At 41.0% G+C, this 16130-nt stretch overlaps 1 protein-coding gene across 1 annotated transcript in view; it reads left to right on the forward strand.

The window, feature by feature from the left end:
* Positions 1-9838: 9838 nt before the first annotated feature.
* The window catches only part of LOC145414168 (uncharacterized), a 21802-nt gene continuing 15510 nt past the window's right edge, over positions 9839-16130 (forward strand). The window contains exon 1 of the mRNA XM_080283734.1: positions 9839-9843. Coding sequence (XP_080139860.1) covers positions 9839-9843 — 5 coding nt within the window. The remainder of the gene's footprint in view (positions 9844-16130) is intronic.

The raw sequence follows: 16130 nt of genomic DNA on the forward strand, positions 1-16130 counted from the left end.
TCTATTCAGCTTAGAGGAGTGCCCTGGTAGTGAAGGGGTTAATGAAGGCTGTATCTAACCTTTAAAAACAAAATAAAAACAGCAAAGTATAAGCCTAATAAAACTATCTGGAAGTAGCAGGAAAATAAAACAAAAAATAAATATATAAAACATCAGGCTGAAATGATTTATTAGACATTTACGGTAATTATACTGAAACTCCATAAACCTCCCTTCAGTTCCATGACGATTTTTATTATCATCTCGCTACCATCAGACGATTTTACTCTGCCCAGGAAAACCCTCTCGCATTGCCGTAGATTTCGACGAGCTGAATAAAATCGTCCGTCGTGAGGTGATTTTTTTTTTTTTATTCTTAGCCATGACGGTAGTGGTGATAGTTATAGGATTTTTTGTGGCCTAGATTTAATAGCTTAGTAAAACCGTCCGTAACTTAGTAAAATCATCTGTAACAGTAAACTAGTCTAACGGTAAAATCGTCTGTAACAGTAAAATCTCCCATTAAATTAGTAAAAGTCTCTTAGTAGAATCGTCCGTAACTTTGTAAAATCGTCTGTAACAGTAAAATAGCCTAACAGTAAAATCGTCCATTAACTTAGTAAAATAGTATTTATCTTAGTAAAATCGTACGTAATTTAAAATCGTGTGTAAGAGTAATATAGTCCGTAACTTAGTAAAATCGTCTGGAACTTAGTAAAATCGTCTGGAACTTAGTAAAATCGTTCGAGGTTAAGGAAAATAAAGTGTAATATGGGTAACTCGCAGGTAGAAGGCTTAATGAAGTAAAGGTGTACATTCATTTGTCATTTATTTAAAGTTGTGTGATATAAAATAACTCTCTCTCTCTCTCTCTCTCTCTCTCTCTCTCTCTCTCTCTCTCTCTTAGTTGAGTGTTTCATAGCAGCCCCAGTTCCTAATTCTTGTACATTAAATAATATTACAACATTTAGCATTGACTTCTTTTTTATCAACAACAACATTCTAACCTGGCCTATTTCCAGAATCGGATGCGCGTAATATCGGTGTGTGTGTGTGTGTGTGTGTGTGTGTGTGTGTGTGTGTGTGTGTGTGTGTGTTTATCTATATCTATCTATATATATCTTCTACACACACACACACACACACAGGTAGGCAGACGGAAGTGAGTAACACCTTTATCTTCAAGTACCTCCTTATCAGAGGAATGGCGATCCTTTTATGAGAGAGAGAGAGAGAGAGAGAGAGAGAGAGCAACACAATCATCTCGCTCCTGAGGCACACTAAGATGGCCATTGTTATCATAAATACGTAGAGATAACGAAAGAAATACTGTACAACACAAATACAGCTTTAACAGTAAACATCTTCCCCTTTGAATCCTGTGGCGTCATTAACTGTTGTATTCTTGCTACCTCCAGACGATTTCATTCAGTTTAAGGGAGACGTATCGTAGTACGGGCATTAAGGAAAGCTTTATCTAACCCTTCCATTTCCAAGCAAATCTCAAGCGAGTCGAGTGAAATCGTGTAGAGCAAGCAATAGCATTTATAATGGACACCACGGAATAGAAGGAGTGGAAATACATGAAGTAAACCACAATGAAAAATAACGAAAATAGTAGAACCAGGGTAAGAAATAAACCAAGTCAAACCACATTTTTATTAAAACCACACAGTAAATTCCGAAAAGAAAATCAAAAGCTTACGTGAATGAAAGAGCACTGAGAGTCGGAACTCTGGTCAGTCCTGCGGCGCCAATATACTGTATATATATATATATATATATATATATATATATATATATATATATATATATATATATATATATATATATATATGTGTGTGTGTGTATAGATATTTAGATAGATAGATATAGATATGTATACGATATACCAGTATAGCCTACATATCCAGCACAATATGATATGTATACACACACACACACACACATATATATATATATATATATATATATATATATATATATATATTAAAATCCAATTCTGTGTTGCCCCATGAGGAGGTAGGAGCCCGGGGCTAGGCAAGATGGTCCTGACATTTAAGATGAGACTGACCAGCCTCACTCATTCCTGAGTGGCAATAGGTGAGCAATAAATCCTAAGCTGGACATAATCGTCTGAAGATGACAAGAGTGCAAGAGATGTGACGCCATTGTAGTGAATGGGTTAGCACTTAGGCGACAAGAAACAACTACTGTAAATCTAAAAAAAAAAAAAAAAAAAAAAAAAAAAAAAAAAGTTTTGGCGGTGCCTTTTGAAAAAAAGAAAAGAAAAAAAGTTGCTTTTCCAAGGTGAAGGTTCCTTCATTTCCACATGTTCTACAATTCAGTATAATTTTTCCACTTCTAAACTGAACTGGAAGGTCTTTTCCTTCTGCAAGCATTCTCTGATTCACTGCATATTTTATCTACAGTGCTTCTAAACAACGAGTGGTATTAAATCAGTGGTATACGCTGTCCGTACGTGTTTTGTAATTCCATACAATTTTCTTGGTTTCAAGTTGAATGCCTTAAAAATAATGAGAAGTACTTTCATTTTTTCAGGTTTCCCACTTCTTAACACTCTGTGCTAAGACATCTAAGTGATTTTAATCCTACAAGTACAAAGTTTTTACAGTTCAATATAATTTGCTTCTAAACACTGAATGAATCAGGAATAAAGATCAGTTGTTTTAATTCCATAAGTTTATACAGTTCATTATAATTTTCTTTATTTTTAGAGAACGTAGTGAATGAAGCATAATTACATGTTCTTTCAATTTTTCATGCACAAGCAATCTACGTCAGAATATTTTTTTTCTTCTAAACAGAGGATGCATGAGAGTCTGAATATTCATAATTCTACTTTTGCTCAGCAGTTTAGTACTATTACCTCTCCTAAACAGATGAATAGACAAGTTACTTCAAATCTTCAAGCTTTCTATAATTCAATATATTTTTCATTATTTCAGAAAAAGGTTGCATGACATTTATGCACATTTTCAATCTCTCTCTCTCTCTCTCTCTCTCTCTCTCTCTCTCTCTCTCTCTCTCTCTCTCTCTATATATATATATATATATATATATATATATAAAATCTATCTATAAATATATCTATATATATATATATATTTTACAGTTCAACATCATTACTTCCAAACAGAGCTGAGGACAAGTACCCTTCAAAATACAGTCACATTTTAATCAATATCACAAATCAGTATATTATTTTCTTCGAGATATAAAAGCTATTTTGGATTGAAGTAGAACCGTTTGAAGTTATACCTCTGCTCCTCGGGTGTCGTCCCTCCCTTCTCCTTCATCGTGTTGGTCACTTTGAGGTACAGGTCAGCCAGTTCCGTGTTGTGGGCATGTTCTGCAAACACCTCACACAGCGCCTGGGCGAACACAGTGCCCTCCTGGTAGTCCCTCAGAGCCTTGAACTTGTTGATGCTCGCGTGCCAGGTGATCATGTCCTGCGGGGCCTCTTTGCGGTTGGTGCTTGTTGGTATGTAGTCACACTGCAACGGTTTGTGAATCTCAAAGAACTGTCCACGGCAGAAGTTGGCAAAGAAAATCTTGGGTTTGGACTGGAGCCTAGGGCATGCCCCATCCACAAATGAGTATCTGATATCATCCAGAGACATTAGTTGGTTGTCGTCGGTTGCGAATACCAAGTTACTTTTCCCATGGCTTAGAACGAAGACAATAAAGGAGTCCACCTTTTCGAGTATGGGATCCGACTGAATGTGTTCCAGTGTTTTAATTGTCTCTTGCTTGCTCAAGTCCTCATGTAGGTGTACTTCGTATCCCATATCTGTGAAGAGTTTTTTCAGGGTGAATGAATCTCTAACGGCCCCTAGTCTTTCATGATGGGTGCTCTTAAAGCGGAAGTTGAAAATGACAACCAGGCCGCGAGGGGCGCTCAGGTTTCGGTACACATTCTCACTGGGATTCTCTGGGCTGCTGCAACCCCTAACGCTCCAAGGGACAGCACGGCAGTCCTCCAGCTGAAAGTGTTATGGTTGTAGATACATATGTTGGAGAAGGAATGGCAAGTTGCTTTAAAAGCAGAGATCTATGCAGCTTGCGCAATTTAAGAGAGTCTCAGGAAATTAGTACTAGTCAATATATATATATATATATATATATATATATATATATATATATATATATATATATATATATATATATATATATATATATATAAAACGCTAGGTCATTATGCTGCTATGAAGTGGTCGACCTGTTGATTTTTTACCTTCAGTAATTTGGAATGGATTCAGCCTTGGGTTGGATTCCCCTTGCACTGAACGAGTCTACCATGCATTACTGAGAGGAGGAAATCAGCAGGTGGATCACCAGGCAGCTACATAATTACTGAAATTTTACACTTTAGAAGTAACTCGTTTGTAGGGTGATGTGTAGGACATAGATGGATAAATGGAAGGATTTGTTACAATGTGGAATAAAGGTTGCTACTAGGGGATAAACAAAAGAAATGCTGAGTTGAATCGGCCCTATAAAGTGAATGGAGAGTGGGAGATAGGCTGGAAAAGTGTATGGGAGAGAGGCGAGTGGAAAGTGAGGAAGACTGAGAGCAAGGTAGATATATAAATTGTTTCATTCATTCATCATCTAATCCTGTGTTGCCCCATGAGGAGAGTAAGAGCCAGGGGCTAGGTAAGTTGGTCCTGACATTTAAAATGAGAATGACCAGCCTCACTCATCCCTGAGTGGCATTATGTGAGCAATAAACCCCAACCACCCCTTGGATGTTGACCTGCACAGGCTCAATCCGACTGGAGAGCCTTAGTTACCTACTAAACCACCAATAGCCATAATCTGATTATATGGTTACCACCCAGGTTTGTAAAATGTTTCATGTTGTACAGGAAACCATTTGGCTTGTCACTCAATGTAGAGTCACTCGTAGACAGAAGGAAGAGGAAAGAATGAAGAAAAGAAAATATAAATTGTACAGAGGAAAAGAGATGTCTCTCTTTAACGTACCTGGGGCATTGTAGGGTCAGAAGGAGGGTGCATTGCCTCGTCTGTCGGATGATCAGCTGATGGGTCAGCCAAGATGGTTCGAGAATCAGTCAGCTGAGGATATAATGGAAAGTACAGTAAGGATCTCTTCACAATGAGGCTGGAATCGGACACTCTGATGCGATTAATCCAACTGTGTAGGTTGGAGTAAATGATGAACACCCAGTTTCAATGGGCCACATTCTGGATTTTTTTTTTTTTTTCTGTCAGTCCCAGGCATACAGCTGGTGACAGTGTGAAACAAAATTCCTGGCACAAGGCCCTATGATATGGGATGTTCTTCTTTCATCTATTAATCTAGCCTTCAGGTGGACATTTTGCATCAGAATTCGAGTATTGTATATTCAATTCCAACCTCAGTGTAAGGAGGCCATAAGTGTTCAATGCATGTTTACCAGCCACAATTGCTAAGCTGGTATCGTTTTCAATTTGTCTGTATGTGCGTATGTGTGCCTGTTAGCACAACTTCACAACCGCTAAAGATATCATCACAAGATTTTACAGGTGTGCTGTAGGGATGAAAATCTCCTTTGAGTTCGAAACTGATGAAAGTAGGTCAAGGTCTGTGTGTCTGTTACCACATTAACTTCGCAACTTCTCAAGATATCATGACAAAATTTTACAGGTATGTTGCAGGGATGAAAATCTATGACTTCGAAACTGGTGAAGGTAGGTCGAAGTCAAGGTCATATTCCGAGCCGCAATTTCTCAAGATATCATGACAAAATTTTACAGGTATGTTGCAGGGATGAAAATCTATGAGTTCGAAACCGGTGAAGGTAGGTCGAAGTCAAGGTCATATTCCAAGCCGCGAGAGATATATATCTGCTCGCGGCTTGTGTGATTCCCCCTTTCGAGGGGGCCTCTAGTGCCTATTATACCTTGCTTATATTATATAAACTAAGCAATAAGTTACAAAACGTTGGTTGTTATAGCTGCATTGCTATCAATGAAATTGATCTGCCGTAGTTTCCCATAATATAGGAAACTAGTTCTAATGAAGACTTTTTTGATATCTTTGAAGACAGCCTTGACATATAGTGAGGATCGGCTGGGTTAAACCAGTGCTCACATTAGTACATAATATTTTGTTTGGTGGCATTCTTCCACGTCAGTATTCACTCCAGTTTCCCTGTGAAATGTTTGGTAGTTGTACCGGCGAAGATTAAAAAAGGAAAAATCCAGTGTGTATGAATATAATTATGTAAATGGGAAAATATTTAATGAGCATATGTTGAAGCCACTTTATTACCCTTGTCGCAATCTTAAAGTCTACCCACCACACCAAATGCAGTTATATTTTTCTATTGGCCTAGTATGCAGGAAGTTCAGAGTATGCAGGAAGTTCACAAATCTCCATTCCATCCACACCAAAGCAAATAATATGTCCGATAATATGTGACGTGGATTTGTCTCTACCAACACGGGATGTATCGTGAAGCTCGTAAAATTCTGACCAGCTACAGGAGGAGAAAGATTATCAATTTGGAGAAGTTACATATAGACTTCATTAACCCCCTTCTCTATAAAAAGATTTTCCTTAAACTGAAATCTCTCTCTCTCTCTCTCTCTCTTACCGAAAGCCCACTAACATCAGGTAAATCGAGAGCTGTGGCATTCTTGAGTTTCCACAGGTGGACCCTCTTCTTGTGCTTGTCTGAGTTGATGTGTTGCACGAGCGGCATTGCACCAGTCATGTTCTTGATGCAGGCATTGCAGAAGAAACCATTGGTGGTTCTGCGGGTGTATTTACAATGGATCAGAACCAGTTTTTACGCTGATGAAGCAGCCAGTTTCAGTTTAGTATTATACACTGCATGATCGTATTTTTTCCCTCTGTTTTAAATTTTAGTTTAATTGTGGTAGGTGGTGGCGACCATCGTACACCAAGTTGATGTAGTGCTACCTATTTCTTCATTCACCTTTATGATTCTTTTTTCTTGTCTCTTTTTTTTTTTTTTTTTCTACGCTCCTCTCTTCCTATTTCTCCCATCTTTCCTGTCACATTTTAGTACTCTTCTTTCCTTTTCAGGCGGCTTTACATTGAATGACAAGCCTAATGGTTTCCTTTACGCCAGACAGCCATTTACAGTGCTGGGTGGTACTGGTAACCATATAACCAACCCATACGTGTTCCCTGCGTGTCGGCAAGTGGGTTAGCAGAGGGTTAGTGCCCTTCCCCTTAAAATAACAAGCTCAAAGACAAACGGCCACTCCTTACAGGATTATGACGTCTGGCTAGAGATAGATAGTTTGACCGTGAAGTATTTGGTGGCAATATGAATGAATATAAACTCATATACAAGTAGTTTTATAGACAACTTTACCCTTGAGTCCTGTAGCATGATCTCCAGATGATTTTACTGGCTGATAGACATTCGAACTGAAAGGGTTATCTATAATGTAAATTAATCCCTCCAGATCTTTCCTAAGCAACAGAAAATCGTTCAGCGGTGGCCTAATCAAAATGAGAAAGATTATGAAAGCAGTACCTGGTCACTATCTTGGCGTTGAGGGCTTCCACACACTCGGCTGACAGACGTTCGGACACTATGAAGTCTGTCACGATCCGATTCCCAGGCTCTGCACCGCCTCCGCCAGCAGAGTCCTGTCAAAAGGGAAACACTGAAAATCTGGGTGACACTTCGGCGTTTTTTATTTTCGCTACATCCAGATATTCAGTTTTATTTAGCTACAACTTTTAAGGATTTAGGGTTGCCAATTTAGCAACTTTTTCCATAAGTCTAGATCAGTTACATTTAGTGGCAAATCGTTAATGAGTCAGGTTGTCAGCAACAAATTCTTACGTCGTGACAGTAAATCTAGCAAATTTCTAGAGATGTTTTGAGATCTAATTATTTTCTAGAGGTACTACACTTTTCCACTAATTTTCTGGAGGTTTCTTTTTATTTTAATAAAATTTTGTAGTATATTAAGTGATACTTCTCTACAGCATATCATGCAAAAAAAAAAAAAAAAAGATATATGAGCATCGCTATTGCAGAGCCTACGCTATGCTGCCTTCACAGTGAGTTAGTTCCCCTTTGAATTGGTGAGATCTTTCCCAGTACATTCTCGCTCGCCAGGTACTGCATTTGGCTTTATTTCATTTTATTTCAGGGTTTTTATTATTGCAAACTCTGGACAGTTTTGTTAAAAAAAATATCTTTCTGAAAGGGGTAAATTAAGGTGATAGCTTATTGCTCCAAATTTAAGTGTCTCCTGAGTCAAGTACAATTATCTGATGGTAGGAAGAATGGAATGAAGAATACGTAATCGAACTGAAAGGGCTAAGCAACTTACTGTGGTGGAAGAGACAACGGCTGAGTGGGTGTTAGAAGGCTGGGGTTGAGGCGATGACCGGGCAGGCATCGTGTCTGACGGCTGATTTGGCTGGACCTGGGTGGTTGCGGGTCCTTGGGGTGACCTGCCTTGACCTGGGCTGGACTGGGTAGGAGTGCTGTAGGCTGCCTGTGCTGTGGTAGTCGGCAATGCGGGTGCTTTGGTGGTGCTATATGGGTCATCGAAACTCTGCTGAGGTTGTCCTGTGAAGTAGTTTGCTAGGGGCGGTTGAGGCGTACCATACACATCTGTCCTCTGATGCTGAGGCTGATGATACAAACCTTGATGGGGAGGCTGAGGTGCTTGAACATAAGTTGACCCTGATGAAAACGTGGCCTGACCTGGCACTTGATAAGAAACTGACCCTGGTGGAGAAGTGACTTGACCTGGCAATTGATAAGGAGGGACGTGAGAGTGTGCAGGAGGAGGTGGAGGAGTCTGAGATGGATGGTAACCGACTAAGCCTGGCTGAGAAGTAGCTACATTTACCCCATAGTGCACAGGGGGCTGCGGATGATGTGCTGAGGTGGGATGTTGCTGGGATGGGATGTTGTAGCCCCCGTACCCTGGTTGTGGCAGGAAGATTGGCTGGGATGAAGATACAGGTACTGCGCCCAGCCCAGCGGAACCTGCAGCCTGATCCTTTAGCAGAGACTGGAAGTGTTTATTCTTCTTAGTCTTCACGTGCTCCTTGCCCGTGAGATGAGCAACTAGTGAAGAAAGCCCAGAAAAAGGCTTCTTCCCCTCACACACCAAACACTTGTAAGTAAACATCTCCTTGTCCACGACCTCGATTTCGTTGTTCTTCTTGGCCTGCTTTACCTCCTCCGGTAGAAACTGGAGGAGGTACTGTGAGGGTGTCGGGTTCCTGACGGCTTCCCACACCACGCTGTTGCTATGTTCCTTGCTGTTGAGGTGCGCCCCTAGGTCCCCGCACCCCTGCCGACCACACGCCAAACACTCATACTTCTGGCTGCTGAGGTCGTAGCTAGTGATCACGCCGCCCTTTATGGCAGTCTCCTCCTGTAGGCAAAAAGTATGAAGTTGTAAGTCATCACCACACTAACTCCTCTGGCATCTCGACTAGAACAAAGTAGGGATCTTAAGTTTCAGTTCCACCTCTTAAGACATTCTCCTCCTTCGAGAATAAAGCATGGGTTGTAGGGCTTCATCTGCAAAAACAATACATGGAGTCGTATGGACATGACATTACATCTACAACCCTCTCCTGTGAGATGAAATTGGGGCTGTAAGTCATGTGCAAAAATAAAATATGGAATCCTAAGATCATCATCACAGCATGGCAGGATGATGATGATGATGATGACGATGACGATGTTGATGATGATGACAATGTTGTTGATGATGATGATGATGTTTGTTACTAATTTCTCTTTTTTATGTGTGTGATTTCGGGCACAGACTACCCAGGTCATTCTCGAGTACCAGCAGACCTCGCATGCACACCATGACGTCACACCCTTTTACATGTCACCGCCTAAGCACCAATCCATGGTCCATACAGAATACATACTAGGACTGTCTCATTCAGGGCTGGTGTTTTATCCGGGGTGATTTTAGGACACATCAGGTGATTATTTTGGACGATAAATTAAGATTGTTTTAAGTATGGTTAAGTCTCCCAAAATGCTCCTTCATCAGTCTGGTACCGGTACCGTTCTCGTGTCCATTCGAACGGCAGTCAGCACCCTACGACTTGAGTACTACCTCGAAATCACACATCTCCTATGGTGCACCTGCTCAGTAACAACACATCACTATCCACAATCCCTTACATACTCCCATATCTTTATCTCTTCACTCAGTTCTCGGTCTCCCTCTGCGTCACCTCCCAACCATCTCACTCTACACTCTCCTATTCAGTCTCTCTTGCAACCCCTTCAGCTCGAGCACATCATTTTTTATCTTATTCCTGTGGCTGGTAGACGATTTTATTCAGCTTAGAAAAATGCCCTAGAACACTTGTTCTCAAGCTGGGAGCCATGGCCCCCAAGGGGCCACGGCAGGACTTTAGGGTGGCCATGGCGGGCTAGTGTAAGTAGTAAATCAGAGTGTGTCTGTGAAATTGCACTTACAGTCCTCTTGCCATTGTCCACATATTTATGTGAATCTGGCCTCTCCACCCTTCTACACATAAAAAGTAAAAGCCCAAACCGGTTGAATGTGGACCCAGTTATTTATGAGATGTGCGTTATCAGTGACTTAACCTCGAATCGGTCGACTGACTGAAAACAAACAATGCCATCCATCCCACTGATATGTAACAAACAAGCAGTCTGACTGATAGTTGTAAGCATTAAAATAAGCAGAAAGAACTAAAGCATTTCTTTTTATCATCATTATTTGTGAATTTCTTAGGCAGAAAAAAAAGAAGAAGACAGTTTAAAACAGGATGTGCCAGAGTGGACTGCTAGAGGAAGAAGAGGCAGAGGTAGGCCGAGGGAAACCTGGTTGAGGACAATGAAAAGAGAAACAGGAGAGGAGTGTTGGTGGGGCCTGAAGGAGACAATTATTGGTGGAGGGAGTTCATCGAGGCCCTATGCATCCCGTGGGGTGCAACAGGAGATGATTGATTGATTGATTGATTGATTTGTGAGAGGCTTGACAGAAAACTGAAGTGGGCCACGAGGATTTTAAGATTCCACAAGTGGGGAATGAAATGAAAAAGTTTGAGGAACGCTGATCTAGAAGCCGGGGGGGGGGTGCTAATGAAGGCTAGATCAAGTTAGAAATCTCTCTCTCTCTCTCTCTCTCTCTCTCTCTCTCTCTCTCTCTCTCCTAAGCGGAATAAACTCATCAGGAGAAGACTAAGAATAGAAAAAGCGTCATCGCAGTGAAGGGGCTGCATATCCTGTCACTCGGTCCCATAGTCTCTCTCTCTCTCTCTCTCTCTCTCTCTCTCTCTCTCTCTCTCTCTTCACCTTACATTTCTTATGCAAGTGTGTGTGTGTGTGTGTGTGTGTGTGTGTGTGTGTGTGTGTGTGTGTGTGTGTGTGAGAGAGAGAGAGAGAGAGAGAGAGAGGCCTTATCTCTCACGGTCGACAGGCTCCTACTGATATCGCTAATGATAACCAAATACCGGGTGATGGGACAAGAAAAATACCCACACATGCCGGAGATGAAAGAATACATACATACATACATACATGCATATATACATACATAGAAAATACATACATACATAACCACATACATGCATACAAAGCCACACAAATACATACATACATACATACTGACACATACATATCAAGTAAACGAATAAGTAAATAAATATAAAAAAAAATATTACCGCAGCATACACTTTTAGAATCCACGAGAATCCCTTCAGGCTGAGGACGCCTTTAATATTTCATGCTCTCACTAGACGATTTATTTACAGCTTAGAAGAGACCATGTGGAGAGGATGGAGAGTGAGAGACTGACGAGGAGTGTGTATGTGAGCGAGGTGGCGGGGGAGAGAGGGAGGGGAAGGCCAAGGATGAGATGAAGGGATGGAGTGGAGAGGTGTATGAGAGAGGGAGGTGGGGTGAATTGGGAGCAGGGCAGTGAAATGGCGGGTGACAGGGTGACGTGGAGGCGATTTGTTTGTGGCCACCCCGTATGGGATTAAGGCGTCTGGCAATAGATAGATAGATTAGAAGAGACTTAGCAGTAAAGATGTCAATGAAGGCTGTATCTAACCCCTCCAGGTGGAAAAATCCCTCCTACGCTGAATAAAATCGTCTGGTAATTGGAAGGAGAGAGTGTTATGAATATCTCTGTGGACCTGAACTGATAACCAGAAAGGTAACAGAGAGAGACAGAGGGACAAGCACACATACACACAAGCACACAGAGACTGACAAACAAGCGGAAATGCTTACACACACACACATCCACACCCACACACACACACACAGAATAAATAAATAAATAAACTAAAAGAGATCTCTACTTAAGCTGAATAAAATCGTCTGACTGAAGGAGAGGTGACGTTACTTGATCCCTTCACTATCAGAGGCCCCTCCTGAGCTGAATAAAATCGTCTGGCGGCTGATACGCTGAATAAAATCGTCAGGTAGTAGTGAGAATTAAAGAGGCGAGTGAGGGGGGGACTTAACTGAGGTGCTTAAGCGAGTGAAGGGCATAAAACAAGGAGATATTAGCAGGGTAATGAAGGCGAACACACAACAAAACTCGGAGTAATGGTTTCAAACTAGATAAATTCTGTATTAGTAAGGATAGGTAGAAACTGGCTTGGCAATAGAGGAGTAGATGAATTTAATAATCTACCTAATGATAAAGCTGCTGCCCCATCCATTGAGAGTTTCAGACGTAGATTAGATAAGCATATGACAAGTAAGGGTTACATTAAAAAAAAAGAAAAACTCCCAGTTACATGTATTAATTCATTTTTATTCCTTTTTAGATTTCACTACGACTGTCTCTCCTTTCTCACTTTCCTGTAAAATTTGCACGTCGGTTTCTCTATACTGCGTGGTGTTCCTTCTCACTGTTTCCTTTCGGTTTCGGCTGGAGAATGGTGTGCGGGGAACAGGCTTCTGGTTTTGCTAGCCTTGTCTTATTCTAGTAGTATAATCACTTGTAGGAATTGCTTAGCATGGGCCAATTATTCTACAAGCTATTCTCTCTCTCTCTCTCTCCTCTTATATATTCATGAGGCCGGGGTCAGAGTGGAAGGATGTGTCTACGAGATAAGATAAAGCAGGGTATTTGGGGGCATGAGGTGGTGAGAGAGAGAGAGAGAGAGAGAGAGAGAGAGAGAGAGAGAGAGAGAGAATGATTATTCATACATCCAATAAACTACATAAGTATGTCATCGTACTGAAGTGGTTAATCATCATCGTCATTATTCATTTATTTATTTATTTATTTATTATTATTATTATTATTATTAGTAGTAGTAGTAGTAGTAGTAGTAGCAGCAGCAGCAGCAGCAGCAGCAGCAGCAGCAGTAGTAGTAGTGGTAGTAGTAGTAGTATAGCAACAGCAGTAGTAGTAGTAGTTATGAGCGAAGCGAGTAATTGTAGCGAAGTGATGCAGCAGCAGCAGCAGCTGCAGTAGTAGTAGTAGTAGTAGTAGTGGTGGTGTGGTGGTAGTAGTAGTAGTAGTAACAATAGTAGTAGCAATACCGGCAGCAATAGCAGTAGTAGTAATAGTTACGAGCGAAGCGAGCAATCATAGCGAAGTGACATTTACGTTGAGATGAGAAATGAGCGGCCCGACACGACCAGGTCCGGCCCGACACGACACGGCCGACCGCGATGGTTTTCAGAGGCTTATTACTTTTCCATTATGTGAGATAGAGAAGAGATTCTTTCAGCAGGTAGTAGATACATTCAATAAAATTTATTGGTAACTATATAAATAGGGGCTTTCCAAGGGAAAGTACCGAGAGCTTCAACTGACATGCTCCACCATAAAATCGAATTTGAAAAGATTTCCTGTTGTAACTATGTTTTCGTGCATGATATCTAACAATTAAATATCGGATATTACGTTCATAATTTTACATGAAAGTTTTTCTATGATTAGGGGATTAAATCAGCAAGGGTAATCACCTCATTTCTGGGTTTTATCATTTGATCAGCAGCGAAGTGTTTACCGACACAATTCGTGCACACGGCAAGTCGGGAGCAGAGAACTGAACATCGCGTATGTGATAAATGCTAGGGCGCCTCACTATATGCACATCCAGAGAGAAAACGTGTGAGAGAAAAAACGTTAGAAAATAAATGTTTTAGCTCAATTATTCTTGTTATAGTTCAAATTCATCACCGGAAATGTTGAAAGGTTACACCAAGACGAAATTATGATGACAGGCGTATGTACAAACGCTCGCTTGCTGGTCACGTGCTCACAAAGCGCACTTTACTGTAGTAGTGTCATCATCATGTCTCCGTTCTCTGTGGGAAATGGTAACTAACTTACTAAATAGATAAATAAATGAATAAGCAAATGGTCTCACCTTACTCCAGCCTAGCCTTGTGGCTGCTAACACACTCATGGCCGCCACAACTCTGCTATTCTTGTGCACTTAACCCTCTCTCCAGCCAAGAATGAGTCATAGGAGCCTGCGCGCGTTGGCATGATTCACGCTTCCAAGATATTTACCGGTACAGTACGTATGGGCTTCCGGTCCTCTGTCTGCCGCTTCCTCTGACTCCATCTCTCAGTTTCGTTCATCTATTTGTTATATATGAAAGGTGAATCACTAAGGAGCTATTTATTTTATCACTGGACTTCGTTCATCTTAAACCTGGAGGAGATATTCGTTATTTTGCAGGCAATTCCTCCTTTCTTAGTGTTAGATTAAGACAATGCTATGGCTCTTCATCTTTTTTACAGCATTTCTTCGTAATTAGCATCGTATTCTTGTGTTACTTTCTTGCAACAGCCCATTAGCAGAATAAATGCAATACTACGGCTCTACTTCTTTTCTACAGCACTTCGTGACTAGTACCATTTTCAGTTCCTAAGCTCTTGCTACAGCTCAGCCTTCAAAATGGAGAGCAGGCAATTTTATGACATGTACAGTATAGCAGTTTTTATTTATGTTCTCAGACTGTTGACTGAAAGATGTGTTTGAAGGTAATTGATCTTTTAACAAAATGTGGGCGATATACACAACCCTTTCACCACGATGACGTATCTCTAGTTTTGGTATCTTTAGCCATTTTTATTCAGCTTAGGAGAGGCTTCTAAACATTGCCCAGGGATGATAATTATAGCTTCCATCAATCCCTTTACTACTTGCCCGCCCTCCTAAACGAAATTAAAAGTAGCAGCAAATAATATACTGCGAAATGACACATCACTACAATGGCGTAATATATTTACTACGGAATGACGTCACTGTACACAAAAGTTCCTAAAAATAAACATTACGCAATGATATCTTTAGGAAAACTTTTGCTGGAAGTTTCGGTTCACCTCAGCATCTACTCAGCCCTTCCTTGACCCACTGCCCACCATATAACATTGAAATCCGAGAACATCTTTTTGAGATATCTTGTACACGAGCAGACAAACACAGATGAATACATAACCTCTCCCAGCTTCGTTGGCGGAGGTAACAAAGTAGAAATGACGTTCTTGGTCCGGAGTTAAATACATGGGAAGTGACGTATTTTTGTACTTTAATCTTGTACTCTCGTGAGGGGGTTAATGAAGGCCATGTCTAAGCTCGTTGGGAAAGTCTGAAGCTGGATAAATCGTTTGAATAGCTTAAAGCAAGAATAAACTCCAATATACAGTGCGTCATCGGAATACATACATGCACACAGACATACACACACACATCAAGTAAACGAATTAGTAGTCTTGCACTAGGGAAACAAAATCAATCATCACTGGTCACATGTGGGGGTGTTTGGTCCAAAAGAGAACTACTGGGCCTCAGGGAACGGGATGTTAAAGCCTATGCCAAGACTCGGACGCAAGAAAAAAAAACAAAACTAGATAACGACTAAACATAAGCCATAGCAACAAGGAGCCACGTCACCCACCTTACTTTCCATGTCTGATCACCTGGCGGGCAGCGGAGAACCACGAATTTCTCAGTCAAACACGGGAGAAAAGACCACGAAGCCTGGAAACGTAAGGAAACGCTTGCAACTCTGGCTGAATTCCGTAGGCCACAAAACAAGAATGTTACTGCCTGGCTTCTTGCATCGGCGCCAAAAGCATGTTCTTCGATTACCTGTAAATTTATCACAACTTCACCAGGTTCCGGGAAA

The sequence above is a fragment of the Coenobita brevimanus genome, chromosome 98, assembly GCF_032717465.1.
Source record: "Coenobita brevimanus isolate Jiangsu-jjx chromosome 98, ASM3271746v2, whole genome shotgun sequence".
Classification (NCBI taxonomy): Eukaryota; Metazoa; Arthropoda; class Malacostraca; order Decapoda; family Coenobitidae; genus Coenobita; species Coenobita brevimanus.